The following is a 19,948-nucleotide window of genomic DNA, read 5'->3' as shown; positions in this document are numbered from 1 at the left end:
AGGTCGAGGGCTACGTTTACCTGGAAGCCTACCTGTCTTGGACTAGGGTCCGCCCCCGAACTTGGGGAAAAGTAATAAGGAATTCCTTTATGGGCTGCAGATCGTTACATTAAGCATCACTAAGCTATTGTTTAATCTTCGTACAAGTAATTGGAAGCGTCACATCAAACATTAACCAAACGAGGAGGTGTGGGACGGTTATGAGTCTGTGCAGGAGCACCAAGCTCTGCTGACTGCGGTGGTGGCGGTTTTACAACTTTAGTGAAGAATTTGCCCAATTTAGACTGAACAACAGCCTTCTTCTTGTCTTCAGACAGTGCCGGGAGGCGGGCCAAGCCCTTCTGCGCTTCACGGCGTTGGCCCCGGCACACCTCTCAACTCCTTTTCCCCCACCAGGGGCTTATGCAATCATTTTTTTATAAATTCACTTGTTTTCTTTCAACATGATGGAAAACTTCGTATTCCCAAACCGAACTTCTTCTGTTTGGGTATCTGACAATGATGCAGGGGATTGTCTAACTCCAAGAAGCAGCACATTCCAGTGGCAAGAGCATGGGCTTGGGAGTCAGAAGTCGTGGGTCTGAATCCTGGCTCTGCCACTTGTCTGTTGTGTGACCTTGGGCAAGTCACTTAGCTTCTCTGTGCCTCAGTTTCCTCATTTGTAAAATGGGGATGAAGACTGTGAGCCCCATATGGGACAGGGACTGTGTCCAGTCTGATCACCTTGTATCTACCCCAGTCCTTAGAACAGTGTTTGGCACTTGGTAAGTGCTTAACAAATACCATAATTCTTTTTATTATTATTGTTAACCCTAGTGGCTGGATCTCTGGGTTGTAGATCTCATGGAGGGGCTGGGACCGGGGTTGAAAGGTGACACCCTAAAGGCTGTATCCTAGGAGGGATGTAACCCGGGTTAAGGCATCCAACCAGAGCGGCTGTATCCTTGGGTTGTGCATCTCGTGGGTTGGCTGTAATGAGTGGTCGCATCAGCGTAGTTGATGATTCGTGGGAGCGAATGAGTTCTCCAAGAGAGTGGATGTAGAGGGAGAATAGAAGGGGACCCAGAGCTGAGCCTCGAGGGGCTCCCACAGAGGGTGAGAAGTGGAGAAGGAGTGGCCAGAGACATAGGAGAACACCCACAAGAGGACAGTGTTGTTGAGACCAAGGTTACGTAGTGTATCACGGAGAAGGGGTTGTCCATAGCACCTGAAAAGAGGTGAGAACATTTTGCCACAATCTGCAGGCTGAAAGTACCATAATGAGTGAGTTAATGTCTAAGGGCGTGGCCACAATTTGGGGTGAGTCTGTAAGCCCAACAGCTGTACCCCCCGGGTGGTCAGTATTGTGGGGTGACTGTAGCTTGGAGCGTGCCTGCTAGCACGAGTGCTGAGAATGGCCTGAAATAGGCTCCAGAGTTCTAGGGGGTGCCTGCTGGCTCTGGGTGTTGGCAGATCCTGGGCAAGGCCTGCTGGGGGAGGGGCAGTTGGAGGAGAGCTTTGAACAAGGGGAGAACTGTGATCTCTCAGATGTAGGGAGGGAGGGAGTTCCCAGACCAGGGAACAGTGTTAGCGAGAGGACTAAGTCGAAACAGGGATAGCTGGGAGGTTGGCATAGGGGCAAGAAGAAATGAGAGACTGCAGAGACTGAGAGAGGTCGGGGCCAGAGAGGTAGATTTAGGAATTGTTGGCTTGGGGGCAAGAGAAAATGAGAGACTGCAGAGACAGAGAGAGGTCGGGACCAGAGAGGTAGATTTGGGAATTGTCAGCATAGTTGATGATTCGTGAGAGCGAATGAGTTCTCCAAGAGAGTGGGTGTAGAGGGAGAATAGAAGGGGACCCAGAGCTCAGTCTTGTGGGACTCCCCCAGTTAGAGGGTGAGAGTTGGAGGAGGAGTGGCCAGAGACATAGGAGGAGACCCACAAGAGGACAGTGTTGTTGACACCAAGGTTATATAGTGTATCCCAGAGAAGGGGTTGATCCATACCGCCTGAAACGAGGTGAGAAACATTTAGCCACAATCCGCAGGCTGACAACACTGTCACACAAACACCGGTACTTTCTTCAGCTCCTCTTTTTTTTCTAAGTGGTATTTGTTAACTGCTAACTTTGTGTCAAGTACTATTCTAAGCTCGGGGCATATGAGTTAATTCATGTAAAACACAATCCCTGTGCCAAATGGGGTTGATAGTCTAAATAAGAGGGTGGACAGGTATCGAATCCCCATTTTATAGATGATGAAATTTAGGCAAAGAGAAGTTAGGTGACTTGTCCTAGGTCACACAGCTGAAAATTGGCAGTGCTGGGATTAGAAACCCAGGTCTTTGAATTCTCAGGCCCTTGCTTCTGTCAGTCAATCATTCAAATTTATTGAGTGCTTACTGTGTGCAGAGCATTGTACTAAGTGCGTCAGAGAGTACAATGTAACGGAATTAGTAGACACGGTCCCTGCCCACAATGAGCTTGTGGTCTAGACGGGGAGACATCATTAGAAATCAGTAAATTACAGATATGTTCATGATAATAAGTTCGTAAATGCTGTGGGGTTGAGGGGTGAATAAAGGGGGCAAATCCAAGTGCAGGGTGATGCAGAAGGGAGTGGGAGAAGAGGAAACAAGGGCCTAGTCGGGGAAGACCCCTTGGACTTGTACTGGGCTGTACTGCTGTTTGGAGTTTTGGAGTCCCGACTATTCCCAGGACATGTCTTTACCTGGTGAGGGCCCAGTTCCTGAGAGCAGGTGCACTTCAGACTTTATAAACCAGGGTCCCTGGTCTCCCCCGGCATCACGGTCACTGAAATCAAAAGTCAGTCAGTCAGTCAATCGAATTTATCGAGTGCTTACTTTGTACAGCACACTATACTAAGTGCTTAGGAGAGTACAATATAATGGACATATTCCCTGCCACAGTGAGCTTGCAGTCTAGAGGGGGAGGCAGACATGACTATAAATAAATAAATTAGAGATATGATAATGATAATGACTGTGGTATTTGGTAAGTGCTTACTAAGAGCCAGGCCCTGTCCTAAGCACTGGGGTGGATACAAGCAATTTGGGTTGAAGCAGTCCCTGTCCCTCATGGAGCTCACAGTCTTAATCCCCATTTCACAGATGAGTTAACTGAGGCACGGAGAAGTGAATTGACTTGCCCACAGTCACACAGCAGACAAGTGGCAGAGCCAGGATTAGAACCCAGGTCCTTCTGACTCTCAGGCCCATGCTGTGTCCATTAGGCTTCACTGCTTCTCTATGGACATAAGTGCTGTAGGGCTGGAAGGGGAGATGAATAAAGGAAGCAAGTCACAGAAGGGAGTGGGGCAAGAGAAATGGAGGGCTTAGGGAAGTCCTTTTGGAGGAGATATGCGTTCAATAAGGCTTTGAAGCCGAGGTGGGGAGAAGAGATGTTGTCTGTCAGATAGGAGGGAGGGCATTCCGGGCCAGAGGACGAGGGTGAGGGGTCGGAGGCGAGATAGGCCAGATCGAGGCAGAGTGAGAAGGTTAGCGTTAGAGGAACAAAGTGTGCGGGCTGGGTTGTAGTAGGAGGGTAGTGAAGTGAGGTACGAGGGGGCAAGGTGATTGAGGGCTTTAGAGCTAATGATAGGAGTTTCTGTTTGATGTGAAGATGGATGGGCAACCACTGGAGTGTCTTGAGGAGTGGGGAACATGGGCTGAACATTTTTGCAGAAAACAGGCACTGACCAAACAACACTGAGGGACCAGGATGGGGAATGACCAAGCTCAGAGCACAGTGCTCTATCCTCGGGAGGCATCCACTACAGTGCCCTGCACCCAGTAAGCATCCAGGTCAGCATCATACATGTAGTATGTGCTCAGTGAATACTGGTGGTTTTGACTCCAGCAGGAGTGGGAGTATGCTTGGGGAAACAAGCTGTTTGTTGACTGTTCAAAAACCCTGACTCTCCTCTCTTCAGCACTATCTCTCCTCTGCATCCCTGACAGTTCCTTCTCCATTCTTGACTCTCCCCCAGCAACCCAGCATGAACCTTCCAATACCCTTGACTCTCCCCTCTCCATGTTTGACTCTGCTTCAGTGACCCAGAATAGACCGTCCAACAACCCTGACTGTGATTGTCCCCGTGGTGACTCAGCCCGGACCATCCGACAGCTCTGATTCTTCCCTCTCCATCTCTGAATCTTCATCCGTGACCCGGCACACGCCATCCAACAGCCCTGACTCTTCCCCCAGTGACCCAGCATGAGCTGTCTCACACCCCTGACTCTCCCCCAGTGATGTATAACAGATGCTAACCCAGGAACCTGTCCCAACCCCTCCAGACCTGCTGATGTTTGTAGCTGCACAGCTCTGCAAGGGAACGGATTCCCTGAGCTCACCCATGTGAAGAAGTGATTTTCCACCTCAGAAGAAGTCACTGTGCTCTCTGCGATCACAGTGACTTTGTCCACAAGTATTGTTTTGGTGATTTCCCACTGGGATCCGATTTTGCCCTCACACCAGTCCTGGGAGAGAAGGGATCCCATTTCCCTTGTACAAATGGGGAAACTGAGGCCCGGAGAGGTGAAGTAGCATGTCCAAAGTTTCAGAGGGTGGTCTTTCTTCACCCCTCAGCCACGGGGTCTCTCCACTGACCACAGTTTCCCCCCGACTGGCCATGGGGTCTCCCCTAAACAGGGCAGAAGCCTGGGAGCCTGGGCAGAACTGGAAATCCCGTTGCCTTCCCCGTGCCTCCTCCTCAGCATCAGGGTTCTCACATGGCTCCGCCTCAGCTCCCGTCTGGACTGAAAGGCTGCAGTGTTAGCTTCCTCTGGCCTCACGGTTGAAAACCAGGCCGGTCACCTTGAGGGTTGGCGTGAATGAAACAGGACACGCCGGGGGCGGGAGGGAAGGGCAGGGGGAGGGGATCGGCCATTTTGATTTTGTCAGAAAGCCCAGGTGCCCAAAGGCTGGCCTGTACCCAGCACTCGTCCCTCACTCCCCCACAACCTCCTCTCATCCTCCTCCCTCTCTCCCCTCACTTCTCTCCCTCCCCCTCGTCTCGCCTTCCTCTTCCTTCCCCTTCTCTCCCTTCCCTTCTCCCTATTCCTCTCCCTCCCTCTCTCTGTTTTCCTCCCTCCCTCTCTCTTTCTCTCCCTCGCTTCCTCTCCTTCACCCTCCCTCCTTTCTCTCTCTTTCTCTCTCCCTCCCTCTCTTCCTCTCTCCTTCCCTCCATCCCTCCCTTCCTCCAGGTTTGCTGTCTGTGCCCTGATTGGTAGGAGCAGTCAAGGTACCCAGTTCAGGGATGGAGCGGAGCATTTTTCGGGGAACAGTCAGTGCTGGGGGGACAGTGTGGAAGGGGAAGGGGCAATGCCCGGATGCAGTGGGGGCTGAAGGGATGGCATAGGCGTGGGGAGAGAGGGCAGTGTGGGCAGGAAGGGAGGAGGGGGATGGGCAGGTTGAAGGGCAGCAAGGTCACAGGAGTCCCTGAGATACCCCCAAGTTTCTCCCTGCCCATCACCTTGACAACCTCTCTTTGGTTCCCGAGGATAGGAATCCTCATTTGGGATCGGTCCTTCTAGTAGTGCCTTGGTTTCTGGACCCTGAGACATCTCTCCCACATCTGTCTCTCCACGCTTGGGTCCTCTGTCTCAGTCTACGTCTCTCCTAGCGTCAACCTGAATCTCCCCCAGGGTCTCTCCTCTGTGCTGGCAGCTAATCTGGGGAGCAGTTTGGAGTTGGCCTTTAGCCCGTACGGGGTTCAAGTCCGATGGCCCCACCCCACCCCGCCCCTACCCATCCTGTTCCTATCCCCAAGCATTTAAAGCACCGGCTGCATAGGCCAGCCCCAGGCCCTGACCTGGGAGCCAGGAGCCCGCCAAAACTTCCCCGGCTCCTCCAGAGCCGGATCCTGGACCGCCTTTGCTGCCGAGACCATGGCATGTTTAATGGATAGAGCACGGGGCTGGGAGTCAGAGGACGTAGGTTCTGATCCCGGTTCTGCCACATGTCTGCCGTGTGTGATCTCGGGCGAGTCACTTCACTTCTCTGGGTCTGTTACCTCATCTGTAAAATGGAGATTATGGCTGTGAGCCCCATGTGGGACAGGAACTGTGTCCATCCTGATTACCTTGTATCTACCCTAGGGCTTAAAACAGTGCTTAGCACATAATAAGCGCTAAACAAATACCTCAATTATTGTGATTATTATTCCTCTAGACTGTAAGCTCCCTGTGAGCAGGGAATGTGTCTGTTTCTTGTTACACTGTACTCTCCCAAGCTCTTGATTCAGTGCTTTGCACACAGTAAGCGCTCAATAAATGATTGAATGAATGAATTACCTCCCTGGGCCCCGGGGATCCCCCTTGGGGCCAGCCCTTGGCAGCGCCCTGCAGCTGCTACTGGAGGTTAGCGGGGACTGGCTGACCCGCCCTGCCCAGAGAGCGGACTCAGAACTCCGGATACCGCCAACCACTCGAGTCTGACCTCCTCTGAGGCAGGGACTGCCTTGTTTGCGGGCTTTGCATGTTTCCAAGCATCCAGTACAGTGCTGTACTCCTAGTAGGTGCTCAATACACTGTTCGGCACACAGCAGGCACCTAATTCAGGGCTTTAAACACAGAAGACACCCGCTACGGTGTTGTGCAAACAGGTGCCCAGCAAGGCACTCTGCGTTCATTAGGTGCCCAGAACAGTGTTCTGAAGGTAGTAAGTGCTCCATAAAGGCTGTTGATAATTAAGAGGTTTAATGGTTGTTACGTTCTTAATTAATAACAGCAACAGTAATCACAGTAGTAAATGTGGTATTCGTTAAATCCTTACTAGGGGTCAAATACTTTATTAAGCACTGGGGTATGTTCCAAGCGCTTAGTACAGTGCTGTGCATGTAGTAAGCGCTCAATAAATACTATTGAATGAATGGATAAAAAGATTATTAGATCCCACATGGAGCTCACAGTCTAAAGAGGAGGGAGGAAAATGAACCAAGAAGGGCAAATTGGAATTGTGTTTATTTATTTACGATGGTCAACAGGCCAATCAACCAAGACATTTATTGAGTGCCTCCTGTGTGCTGAGCACTGTACTAGGTGCCTGGGGAAGTACACCAGAAGAAACATGCATGTTTCCTGCCTCCAGAGAACTGAGGATTGAAGGGAAACAGCAGCCACGGCTATTCCCAGGAGGGTTTCCCTGGGTGTGCCAGTCCAACCAGTTTAAATCACTGCATTCCCAGCTGGGCCTAAACTACACCGGCACCTTGTGATGCCATCCACGTGCTCCATGCTCCTCTCAGCATCTCCATGCTGATCCTGCTCTGGGGGGGCCTGACGTCAGGTGACTTAACCATGTCGCCCTGGGGTCTGCCCAGAGATGCTGTGCCACCGGAAAGCTGAGTCTTCCATGAGACCTCTGCCAGCTGCTAGTTTGGCTCCGGCCTGGGCCAGTCCTACTGGTCAGTGACGGGGGCCGTAAGCTTGTCGTGGTCAGGGTATGTGTCTGTTGTTACATTACACTCTCCCAAGCTTTGCGTGCAGTAAGTGCTCAATAAATGCGACTGAATGAATGAGTGAATGATCTGTGTCCCAGTCCACCCGCTGCCGAGGATTCTGCCCCCCCGTGCCGAGGCCCGTGGTCTGACCGCCCCCACTGCGACTCTACCCTGCTGCATTTGGCACCTGCTGAGGGCAGGGCGCCGTGTTGGTTGCTCACTGAGGGCAGGCCACTGCACTGGATGCCCGCTGTAGGCAGGACACCATTCTGGGCACTCGTTGGGGGTAGTCTGCTTTGTAATTTGTTTTGTCCGAGGGGAAGTGGTGTGTGAAGCAAACAGTGAGGGTGTTTGTAAAAGAGTCTCACACCAGAACTTGCATCATGGGAATAACTTAGCTCCGAGGGTGTCGGCTTGGGTTCATCCCTGCCTTCTGTCAAGTGGCGATACATCCACCCGGCCCAGCCCCGGCCCATCCCCGCCCCACCCCACGTCAGCAGACGGAGCTGGCATCACCGGCCGTGGCGGCCAAGACCCACTGTGTGAATATTTCTCTTTTGGGAATCTCGGGCCGGCTAACGGGCTCGAGGGTTTCAGTGAAGACTAGCTCTCTTTGGTGGCTAAAGGACTTCATTAAAGGAAGCCAGAGCCCAATTGCAAGCCTGGGTGTCCAATTGGGGCAGGAAGACTTGTCCTTTCCAGCCACCGGGAAGTCCAGCAGGACGACTGGGATAGTGTGCTGTCAGGCAGCCAGAGTGACCAGGAGAGAGACGGCCACGCTGTCCTCCCAGTGCCCTGGAGCTGGCGTGGGGGACGCACTGGGCCAGGGAGGGGGTGAGGCAGGGCGGGCCGGGGTGTGCTGGTCTGAACCTGGTGTAGAGTCGTGTGACTGGACAAAAGCTGTGTCTGGTGGGAGCTGACGTGGCCTGTCCACCGTGCCCCGCCCCATCCCAGCCCTCCCCTCTTCCCCGCCTATGCCCGGCTCTGGCCACGTGCCATCTTTAGAAGGCGGCTCAGCTCTCTGCTTTGCTCAGGGTTGGGCAGTGGCTGGCTGCTGGGCCTCGAGCCACAGCAACGCGTCAGACTCTCTTGCCCTCCCAGCTCCCCCCTCCGCCACCACACCACACCCTGCCAGCCCCCTTGTCGCCCCTCCCTGGCACCCCCATGAGCCGAGGCCTGGTCCCTCAAAGTCCCGAGTGGCTGCCGATATTCTGGGTTCCACGGTTCCGCTGTATCCTGGAAACGTTCCCCATGGGGACGGTGGCAGGGCCGGGGTCCGAGAGCCTCCCTTTCCCAGCAGCTGGGAATCACATCTGGGTGCACGGTCAGGCCTGGCTCAGGGAGGGAGCCAGCAGTGGCATTGACTTTCAGGGTAGCGGGTGGCGGTCCATATTTGCCCCAAGGACTGGCCTCACTCCGACGCTGCCCCTGGGCCCTGGGTCCCTCGTCTCCCTTGTTTGGGCAGGAATGCCAGATTGTGTTGTGCCCACAAGAAAGCCTCCCCGAGGCTGGTGCATGGTTGGCTGGGCCAAGGTCCAGCCTGTCTCTGGGAGGAGAAATCAGAGCCTCCGCTCTGGGACACATCTGGCTTGGTTGCCCTCTGGACACAGGGCACGGATTGGCCCAGAGCACAGACTGGGTGCCCTTTGGGTGCAGGGCGCCAAACTGGTTTCAGAGCATGGATTGGGTTCCCACTGGGTGCAGAGCACAGACTGGGTATAGAGCGCTGGACTGGGTCCAGGATGTTAGATTGGGCACCTGCTGAGGGTAGAGCACTGGACTGGGTGCAGGATGCCAGACTGGGCATCCGTTGGGTGCAGAGCTCAGAACGGGGTGCCTGCCGAGTGGAGAGTTTGAGTCCACTCTGGCAGCAGGCAATGCCCGCAGATTGACCCTGCCAGGTTGGACCTGATCTCCATCCGATCGCTTATCTGATCATGCCCGACTGCTCCCGCTTGACCTGCCAGGCTCTGCACCTCCCACTTCCTCCCAACTCCAGAGTGGGTCCAGCCGCCTGGAAAGACGCACTTGGGACTGGCTCCAGGACACCTGTGGCCCCTGAATGCTCTGGAAACTCACTGCTGAGCCGGTCAAACACTCCCAGAATGCCCATGGACTCTGTCCTCCACGCTCCGGGCTTGGTGTGCCACGCTCTGGTGTCCGTCCTCTATGCTCCGGAATCTGTGCTCCGTATTCCTGGTTCTGGGATCCAGGCTTCCGGCTCCATGCCCTGAGTTTCCGTAGGTGGAGAGTAGGGAAAGTGTGTTGGCAATGTGTACCACGGGTGTGAACAGATCCAGACCATGGCAGTGCACTCTGGAATCTTTGTGTATCCTGGGGTGTGGCAGCCGGGGCCTCGGCAGGGGGCATTCTCGTGTCCACTGGAGCCCCTGGGCTGATCTGGCAGTCAGGTCCATCACATGACGTGCTATATCGTGTTATCCGGTGCACCGGTGACAAGCTACAGAGTCTGGGGGCAGGAGTGGGGGCGGGGATCTTTCTGCAGGCACGTCCCCTCCCGCTGCACAACTGGGTCTCCCTGTGGACAAGGACACCGGGTCCGAGCCTCAGATCTCAGCAGCGGGCATTGTGGGCGGGGGCAGAATGGGCAGAGACCGATCTGCCCTGCGGCCTAGAACTTGGTGGTCAGCTGGAAAGATGGCCAGACATCCACCCTGTCCTTCCGGTGGGGCCTGCCGGGCACAGGCCCTGGAGATGTCAGATCGTTTTGGACAGGGAACGTGTCCGCTGATTCTGTTTTATTGTACTCTCAGCTTGGCTCAGTGGAAAGAGCCCGGGCTTTGGAGTCAGAGGTCATGGGTTCGAATCCCGGTTCGGCCACTTGTCAGCTGTGTGACTGTGGGCAAGTCACTTAACTTCTCGGTGCCTCAGTTACCTCATCTGTAAAATGGGGATTAAGACTGTGAGCCCCACGTGGGACAACCCGATTCCCCTGTGTCTACCCCAGCGCTTAGAACAGTGCTCGGCACATAGTAAGCGCTTAACAAATACCAACATTATTATTATTACTCTCCCAAGTGCTTAGCACAGTGCTCTGCATATAGTTAGGGCTCAGTAAATATAATTGATTGATATAAACCGGGTCCCAGTTTGTCCCTGACGAGGGCCCCCACCTGGTGGATGACATCTGGTATTGCAGCCCTACCATCGTCCTGAGCATTCATTCATTCTTTCAGTCGTATTTGTTGAGTACTTACTGTGTGCAGGGCACTGCGCTAAGCGCTTGGGAGAGTACACCATAACAAACAGACGCATTGCCTTCCCACGAAGAGCTTACAATCTAGAAGAGGAGACAGACATTAATAAAAATGGATAAATTTCAGCACTAGTGCTGTGGGGGGATGAATGAAGGGAGCGAGTCAGGATGACACAGAAGGGAGAGGGAGAAGAGAAAGGAGGGCTTAGTCAGGGAAAGCCTCTTGGAGGAGGTGAGCCTTCTTCGCTAAGGCTTTGAAGGGGGAGAGAGTTATTGCTTGTCGGATTCAAGGAGGGAGAGCCTTCCAGAGGTGGGATGTGGGCAAGGGGGCGGTAAGAGAGACGAGATCGAGGTACAGTGAGAAGGCTGGCATTAGAGTTATGAAGTGTGCGGGCTGGGTTTTAGTAGGAGAGTAGTGAGGTGAGGTAAGGGGGGCAAGGTGACTGAATGCTTTCATAATAGCATTAATAAATAATAATAATAATTGTGGCATTGTTAAGCACTTACTGTGTGCCAGGCATTTTAGTAAGCGCTGGGGTGGATACAGGCGAATCATGTTGGACCCAATCCCTCTCCCACAGAGGGTCATACTCTTAATCCCCATTTTGCAGATGAAGTAACTGAGGCCCAGAGAAGTTAAGTGACTTGCCCACGGTCACACGCAGCCATGTGGCAGAGCCGGGATTAGAACCCAGATCCTTCTGACTCCTAGCCCCCTGTTTTGTCCACTAAGCCACTCTGCTTCCAGTGAGGAGTTTCTGTTTGATGTGGAGGTGGATGGGCAACCGTTGGAGTTTCTTGAGGCGTGGGGAAACATGGCCTGAACTTTTCTGTAGAAAAATGATCTGGGAAGCAGAATGATCCAGGAGCAGCCCTAGGCCTTGTGGGGAGAGTGAGGAGCAGCAGCCGCAGACATCGGACATGGGCAGCAACCCCACATGCCAGGCATGGGCAGCAGCCCCAGACACTGGGCCTGGAGCAGCAATTCACTCAGCAGCCCCTGGGGTCTGAGAGTGCCAAGTGCCTGGCAGGCTTTTCTGGGAGCTGGGAGGCCTGGGCTCTGTCTGCCGAGTTCTTAGGTCTGAGGGGAGCCGGTGCCATCGGTAGGAGCAGTGCCGCTCACACCAGCAGTGGGGGAGCCGGTGTCCTCAGCAGGAGCAGCACTGATGAAGCCAGCATTGAAGGGCAGCCGGTGCCATCATCTGAAGAAGTGCCGCTCATGCCAGCAGGGAGGAGAGCCCATGCCATCAGTCGGAGCAGTGCCGCTCGTTCCAGCAGTGAGGGGAGACTGTGCCGTCGGCCAGAGCAGCGCCACTCGTTCCAACAGTAGAGGGGATCCGGCGGGCGTCAGTCGGAGCAGTGCCACTCGTCCCTGGAGCGGCACCGTTTGTTCCAGCAGCATAGAGGAGCCGTTGCTCTGGGCAGAGCAGCAGAGGGTGGGGGCGGTGGCAGGCCAGGGATGGCCGTCAGTCCCGTCGTTTCCCTCCAACTGCTGCACATCGGGAGCCTCCCTGGTGCTAGCCCAAATCCTGGCCCAGAGGGAAGGGGTGCTGGCCTGTATCCGAGGCCTCTGAGGGACAGATGGGATGCTGGTCGTGGCCGTGACCCGGAGGGGCAGATGAGGCACTGACCATTGCCCAGGGGATTGGACGTGGTGCTAGCCATGGCTCAGGGGGATGGATAGGGTCCTGGCCATGACCCAGAGGGATGGGCTGGTTTCTGGCCGTGGTCCAGAAGGACAGACAGGGTTCTGGTCGTGGCCCAGAGGGATGGATGGGGTGTTTGTCTATGTCTGTGGCTCACAGGGATGGAATGCTGACCTTCTCTGTAGTCCTGAGGGAAGAGTGGAGTGCTAGTTGTGGTTCAGAGGGAAGAATGAAGTGCTGACCATGGCTCAGTGGGACGTGGTGCTGGCCATTGCCCAGGGGAATGGGCGTGTTGCTGGCCTTTGCCCAGAGGGACAGACGGGGTGCTGGCCTTGGCCCAAAGGGATAGACGGGTTGCTGGCTGTGGCCCAAAGGGATGGATGGGGCGCTACCATGGCCAGAGGGACGGGCGGGGTGCTGGCCATGACCCAGAGGGACGGATGGCGTGCTGGCTGTGGCCCAGAGAGATGGCCGTGGTGCTTGCCGTTACCCAGAGGGTTGAACGGGTTGCTGGTTGTGGCCCAGAGGGGCGGCCAGGGTCCTGGCAGTTCCCCAGAGAGGCGGACAGGATGCCGGCTGTGGCCGTGGCATAGAGGGGTGGGGCGCAAGCTGTGGTTGAGAGGGGCAGGGTGCTGGTGATGGCTGCAGTCGAGAGGAACGGGTCTCTGGCTGTGGCTCATTGGGCAGGACGGTGGCCGTGGCCGTGGCTCAGAAAGGGCAGGGTGCTGGCCATGCCCATGGCTGTGTCTCAGAGGGGCAGGGTGCTGGTTGTGGCCGTGGCCATGGCTCGGAGGGGCAGGGTGCTGGCTGTGGCCGTGGCTCAGAAGGTTGGGGCTCTGGCTGTGGCTCAGTTGGGCGGGGTGCTGGCTGTGGCTGTGGTCTCTCTAGACTCTAGCATCCCGTTCGTCCCCTTAGACTGTGAGATCGTTGTGGGCAGGGATTGTCACTCTTTATTTTTGTAGCAGTATTGTTGAAGCAGCGTGGCTTAGTGGAAAGCACACAGGCTTGGGAGTCAGAGGACAGAGGTTCTAATCCCGGCTTTGCCACTTATCTGCTGTGTGACCTTGGGCAAGACACTTAACTTCTCTGAGCCTCAGTTATCTCATCTGTAAAATGGGGATTAAAACTGGGAGCCCCACCTGAAACACCCTGATTACCTTGTTTGTACCCCAGCTCTTAGAACAATGCGTGGCACATAGTAAGTGCTCCACAAATACTATATTATTATTATTGTTAACGTATTCTACTTTCCCAAGTGCTTAGTACATTGCTCTGCACACAGTAAGCGCTTAATAAATATGATTGATCGAATGAATGAATGGCTTAGAAGGATGGGACTCTGGCTGTTTCTCAGGAACAGGACTCTCACGGTGGCTCAGAGGGATGGGCCTCTGGACATGACTCAGAGGGACTGGATACTGGCCGTGGCCACAGTTCAGAAGGACAGGGCTCTGGCCGTGGCTCAGAAGGGTAGGGTGCCGGCTGAGGCTGTGGCCGGGCTCAGAGGGACAGGGCGCTGGCCCCAGGGAGCTGCCGGTCTTTTCACGCCCCTGCAGGTAGCCAGTCGGTTGGATGGTGCGTAGTCGAGTGTTGGGACCCTGGCTCCTCATGCTTCTCCTTCCGTTCCAGCTTCGATGTGGATAATGGTCCGTCCGCGGGACGGAGTCCCTTAGATCCCATGACCAGCCCGGGCTCCGGGCTCGTCCTCCAGGCCAATTTCGTCCATGGCCAGCGCAGAGAGTCCTTCCTGTACCGCTCCGACAGCGACTATGACCTCTCCCCGAAGTCCGTGTCCAGGAACTCCTCCATCGCCAGCGACATGTGAGTGCTGCAGGGGGCCGAGGGAGGTGTGGGGGCAGAGGGGGTACCGTGCGGGGCCGGGGGGCGGTGTGGGGCCAGGGGAGTGGTGTGGGGCCTGGGGGACTGGAGCCTTCCTCTGGAGTCTGGCGGTGTGCCCCTAAAGGGAGGGGGGAGGATTGGGTCCCTTCAGGCTGGTTCAAACCAGTGGCAGCCTCCTGCCTTGGCACAGGGCGGCTCTGTACCCTTCCACAGCCCTATTGGGGGATGGGATGATACCCCAGAGACCTCCTGCTTCTGCGATGCCTGAGGCCCTCGCTGGGGCCTCCCTGGGCCTCTTCCAGCATCACTTAGCAGTTAGATTCAGTTGCTTCACCTTGTGGTTAGAATGCGGTTTCACCATATCCCGCCGTCAGAGGCGTGGGGGGCCCTACTGCATTCCATCCCCGAACCTCGCTTGTGAAGTCCATCTTGCCTGTGTTCCCAGTGAACTCCCAAAGCTTCCACTGTTACCTTTGGCAGGAGCTTGGATTGCAGTCATTGGTGTTTACTGAGCACTTACTTATGCAGAGCACCATATTAGGTGTTTGGGAGAGTACCATGCAGCAGAGTTGGTAGATACTTTCTCTGCCCACAACAAGCTTGCTTACATTCTGGAGGGGGAGACAGGCATCAATATCAGTAAATAATTTACAATTGTACATGGGCAGATCACCGCTCCATGGAAAATTTAAGAAGATTGAAGGAGGGTCCCCTTTTTCAAGGGTTGCCTGCCTGTCCCGCCCCTGTGCTGGGGGGTATTTGACCCCGGAGGAGGTCCCTCGGGGCCAATGCCAAGTGCAGCGGGCTCTCGGACCATTCTCTTTCTTCCAGCACCGTGACGCGCTCTCTTTAGGCAGACACGCTTCATCAGGTCCGTGAGGGCTGCTGAAAATAGCCCAGGACGGAATACTGGCTTCCTGTGTGACCCTGGGCAAGTCACTTAGCCTCAGTTACCCCATCTGGGAAAACTGTTGGCCCTACTACTGAGCCCCACATGGGGCAGGAATTGTGTCTGATCTGCTTATACAGTACCAACCCCCAATATTTAGTAAAGTGCTTGGCACATAGTAAGTGTCTAACAAATACCACGGTTTACTATTATTGCAATTTGTGTCTACTAACTCTATCGTACTCTCTCCAGCTTTTAGTTACGGTGCCGTGCCGATCCTGACCCAAGTGCTGACCTTGGTGACGCTAACCCTGATCCCAGCCCTGATTCAGGCACTGAACCTGGCGATGCCAACCCTGACCCCAGCCCTGGGCTGATCCTGGCCCTGGCCTAAACGCTGAGCTGGGAGATGCTAGCCCTGACCTATTCTCTGGCCCTGGCTGGCCCTCATCCTGTCACTGGTCCTGGTTCTGCTCCAGATCGACCACACTGACCCCATGTCCCTTCAACCCATCAGTAGTATTTATTGAGCATGTGTTGCGTGCAGAACCCAATCCGATCCACGAGGCGCTTCCAGTCTATTGGGATCTCTGTGGCCAAAGCAGGAGGAGGGAGCAATGCTGGAGGATGAGAGGAGGTTGATGGTGGAGGGGAGCCAGAGGGAACAGGGTGGAATTTCCCCGGGAGGGTGAGGCTGGCGCTGGCGCAGAAAGCCGAGCGCCCCGAATGACCGGCAGCTCCCTCACAGACCACGATTTCTCTTTCAGACATGGAGATGACCTGATCGTGACCCCGTTTGCTCAGGTAGGGCTCTGGTCAGCACTCCCCAGCCTCTGCACTGCCACTCTGGCCTCAGTTCTTCCTGGGGTCTGGATAGTCCTTCCTTCTGCTCTTGTTGGCGGAGGACAGCCCGGGGAACTCCGAGGTGCCACGAGTGCAGCCTCATCTTGCTCTGCTCCCCGCTCAGTGCTCAAAGGCAAGCACGGACCTTCGATGCTTCTCCCCGGGACACCTTGCACTGCTCTTTCCAAGACACCTCCATGAGCTCCCCCAATTCCCAGGGCACCCCACATTGCTCCCCCTTCTCTGGAATGCCCCCATAGTGCTGCTGTCCCCTCCCTCCCCTGAGTGTGGTCTCAGACTCTTCTCAGCCGAGTGGTCACCCTATCTCAGAGGAGCCACCAGGGGAGCTGGGTTTAGGGCCTCTCCTTTAGTGTGGCATTACCCGGATCAGCCCGGAGGCTGGGCGGCCTTTGGAAGTCCTCGAGCCCAGGAGGCGGGAGACCTGGATTCTGTTCCCTGCTCGACCCCTGCCCTTGACGCCGGTTTCTCCCTCTCACTGGATCTCAGTCTCCTCATCTCATAAATGGGGGACTACTGTAGCTGTGAGAGGCTGAGGTGACAAAGGGAGAGTCCAACTGTTCATAATAATAATGCTGGTATTTGCTAAACGCTTAGTATGTGCCAAGCACTGTTCTAAGCACTGGGGGTGGATACAAGGTAATCAGGTTGTCCCACACGGGGCTCAGAGTCTTAATCCCCATTTTCCAGATGAGGTAACTGAGGCCCAGAGAAGTGAAGTGATTTGCCCAAAGTCACACAGCTGACAAATGGCAGAGCAGGGATTCAAACCCATGACCTCTGACTCCCAAGCCCTTGCTCTTTCTGCTAAGCAACGCTGCTTCTCCTGTCCGGGGAAGGTGAGGCTGGTGCTGGTGCAGAAAGCCTCCCCTGTCCTCCTATGCTGGGCCCAGGCGGTGCTTGGAGTCACCGGCTGCTGCCTGGGAAAAAGCCAGTTCATGGGGGAGGGGGAGGGGAGGGGTGGCCACCTGGATGATCCGGGTAAGGGAGACATTCTGCATCCCAGATCTGCTCCTCATCTGCTGTGCGGCTTTGGGCAAGTCACTTCACTTCTCTGTGCCTCAGTTGCCTCATCTGTGAAAATGACTGTGAAAAATCTCAGACTGAGCTTCCCCTTTTCCCTCTGCTCCCTCTGCTGCTGCTCTGCCCCCCACTTCACCTCCCCTCAGCTAAGCCCCCTTCCCCCCCTTCCCTCTGCTCCTCCCCCTCTCCCTTCCCCTCCCCTCAGCACTGTGCCCGTCCGCTCATTTGTATATATTTTTATTACCCTATTTATTTTGTTAATGAGATGTACATCCCCTTGATTCTATTGATTGCTATTGTTTTAATGAAATGTACATCCCCTTGATTCTGTTTATTGCTATTGTTTTTGTCTCTGCCTCCCCCGATTAGACTGTAAACCCATCAATGGGCAGGGATTATCTCTATCTGTTGCCGAATTGTGCATTCCAAGCGCTTAGTACAGTGCCCTGCACATAGTAAGCGCTCAATAAATACTATTGAATGAATGAATGAATGAATGAATGAATGAAAATGGGGATTAAGACTGGGAGCCCCACATGGGACAAGGGACTGTATACAACCTGATTTGCTTGTGTCCACCCTAGTGCTTAGTACAGTGCCTGGCACATAGTAAGTGTTTAACAAACACCATTATACCAAATACCATAATAATAATAATGATAATAATAATAAATGGACCAACGGGTCCAGGCTCTGCAGTCCAGCCAGGTGCAGGCAGAGAGGAGTCAAGATGACAGTTGGCCCAACGAGGAGGGAGTGGGCAGGGCAGATGTGGGATGGCTGAACGACTAATCAGAGGCGTCGCGAGACCATCCTAGTCTCTCTCCGCCTGCTCCAGACCCATCCCCTCTCCCTTGCAGTGACCAACCCCCTGCCCAAGACTCATCCCAGCACCTTCTGCTGCCCCAGGGCCTGTGGGCCGAGGTGGCTCCGACTCCCGGGCCCAGCCTCTGCCCTGGGCACCCAGCCAGGAGGCAGAGAGATGCTTGCCCTCAGGCCAGGAGAGAGCCGGGAACTGGAGATCAGCATTCTCCAGCTAGCCAGTCCCCCTAAGCCTCCTGAACTGAATCTCTCACATCTGGGTTTGGGTTGGGGCAGCGGAAATGGATCCCCGCCGAGGTGATGCTGGAAATCTGCCCTTCTGCAGGTCTTGGCCAGCCTGAGGACGGTCCGGAACAACTTTGCTGCGCTGACCAACATGCAGGACCGGGCACCCAGCAAGTGAGTTGTGGTTCACCCTTGGGGTGGGGGTGTTTCAGTCATTGGTTTCCTCATTGGTTTGGGTCAGGCATACCTTGATGGGAATCTGAGGGGTTCTTCCTCATCGGTTTGGGTCAGGTGTGAGTTGCAGGGAATTGGGGTGGTGCTGGTGGTACTGCGGCTGTGCGGGGTTGGGGGCCGGGGTGTTCTTCATTCGTTTGGACCAGGCATGAGTTGTAGGGATTAGGGCGGGTGGTGGGGGGAATGTTTCATCATCGGTTTGGTGAGGTGTGAGTTGCAAGGATTGGGGTGAAGGGGTATTATTTCATTGGTTTAGACCAGGTGTGAGTTGCAGGGATTGGGGAGAGGACTTTTCTTCATTGTTATGGACTAGACGTGCTTCTCTGAGAATCCTGTTGGGAGTAGAGCACATATGGACTCCATCCACCAGACAGAGTCTCACATCGGTCAGCCCCTGCACCCTAAGTCCCCAGCATGGCCGACTCCTGGCAAGAGGCAACCATACGGTCACTGGACTCCAGGTGCCTTTGGCCAGCGGTGACCACTTGGCTTTCCCAGCCCTGGGTCTTTACATTTTCAGCCTACGTATGAGCAACAGCCATTTGTCGATCTTGCCCTCAGTCAATCAGCAGTATTTACTGAACGCCTTCTGTGTGCCAAGCACTGGACTAAACGCTTGGAAAGTCCAATAGAGTTGGTACACACCATCTCTGCCTCTTTCTTCCACCAAGGCTGTGGAGGAAACTCGATGCATCTATCGATGGGAAAGAGCTCGATGAAAATTAACCCCAGAAACAATGGCTTATTATTGTTATTTTAATAAATGGTAGTTTGCCTTCCCCAACTAAGCTGTCATTTCCCCTCCTCCCTCTCCCTTCTGTGTCACCTAGGCCCTTGAATCTGTACAGTTTAAGCCCTTGATATTCACTCCACCCTCAGACCCACAGAACTTACACACTTATGTACATATTCTTACATAGGTACATATTTCTAACGTCGCTGTTGTACTTGAATTGTCACCTTTTAGTCATCCCTTCCCCAGCCCCACAGCACTTAGGTGCCGCATGGCATAGTGGATAGAACACAGGCCTGGGAGTCAGAAAGTTGTGGGTTCTAGTACCGCCTCTGCCACTTGTCTGCTGTGTGGCCTTGGGTAAGCCACTTCACTTCTCTAGGCCTCAGTTACTTCATCTGTAAAATGGGGAGATGGTGAGCCCTACATGGGACAGGGACTGTGTCCAACCCGATTTCCTTATATTCACCTCGGTGCTTAGTACTTTGCTTGGCACAAAGTAAGTGCTTACCAAATACCATTATTATTATAATATGCCTATCCATAATTTATTTCTATTAATGTCTATTTCCCTCACTAGACTGTAAGCTTCTTATGGGCAGAGAGCTTGTCTACAGACTTTGTATTGTACTCTCCCAATTGCTTAGTACAGTGCTCAATAAATTCCATTGATGCATGGATGGATGGATTGGTAGAAGAGGCGAGATTCTTTCCATTTGATGGACTCTTTTGGTAATAAAAATACTAACAATAATGGTATTTATTAAGTGTTTACTATGTGCCAAGCACTGTTCTAAGCACTGAGGTAGATACAAGATAATCAGCTTGTCCCACGTGGGGCTCACAGTCTTAATCCCCGTTTTACAGATGAAGTAACTGAGGCACAGAGAAGTTAAGTGTCCTGCCCAAACTCACGCAGCAGACAGGTGGCGGAGCCGGGATTAGAACCCATGTCCTCTGACTCCCAAGCCCGGGCTTTTTCCACTAAGCCACGCTGCTCCATGATAATACATTTCCCAGG

At 54.3% G+C, this 19,948-nt stretch overlaps 1 protein-coding gene across 2 annotated transcripts in view; it reads left to right on the top strand.

The window, feature by feature from the left end:
* Positions 1–19,948, top strand: part of PDE4D (phosphodiesterase 4D) — a 95,432-nt gene that overhangs the window by 39,653 nt on the left and 35,831 nt on the right. For both annotated transcript variants that reach the window (XM_029058180.2, XM_029058172.2), the window contains exons 2-4: positions 13,931–14,122; positions 15,797–15,833; positions 18,061–18,134. In XM_029058180.2, coding sequence (XP_028914013.1) covers positions 13,931–14,122; positions 15,797–15,833; positions 18,061–18,134 — 303 coding nt within the window. The remainder of the gene's footprint in view (positions 1–13,930; positions 14,123–15,796; positions 15,834–18,060; positions 18,135–19,948) is intronic.

This window comes from Ornithorhynchus anatinus, chromosome 1 (genome assembly GCF_004115215.2).
Source record: "Ornithorhynchus anatinus isolate Pmale09 chromosome 1, mOrnAna1.pri.v4, whole genome shotgun sequence".
NCBI lineage: Eukaryota > Metazoa > Chordata > Mammalia > Monotremata > Ornithorhynchidae > Ornithorhynchus > Ornithorhynchus anatinus.
The sequence above is the reverse complement of the archived record's forward strand: the minus strand, read 5'-3'. Positions and strand labels throughout refer to the sequence as shown.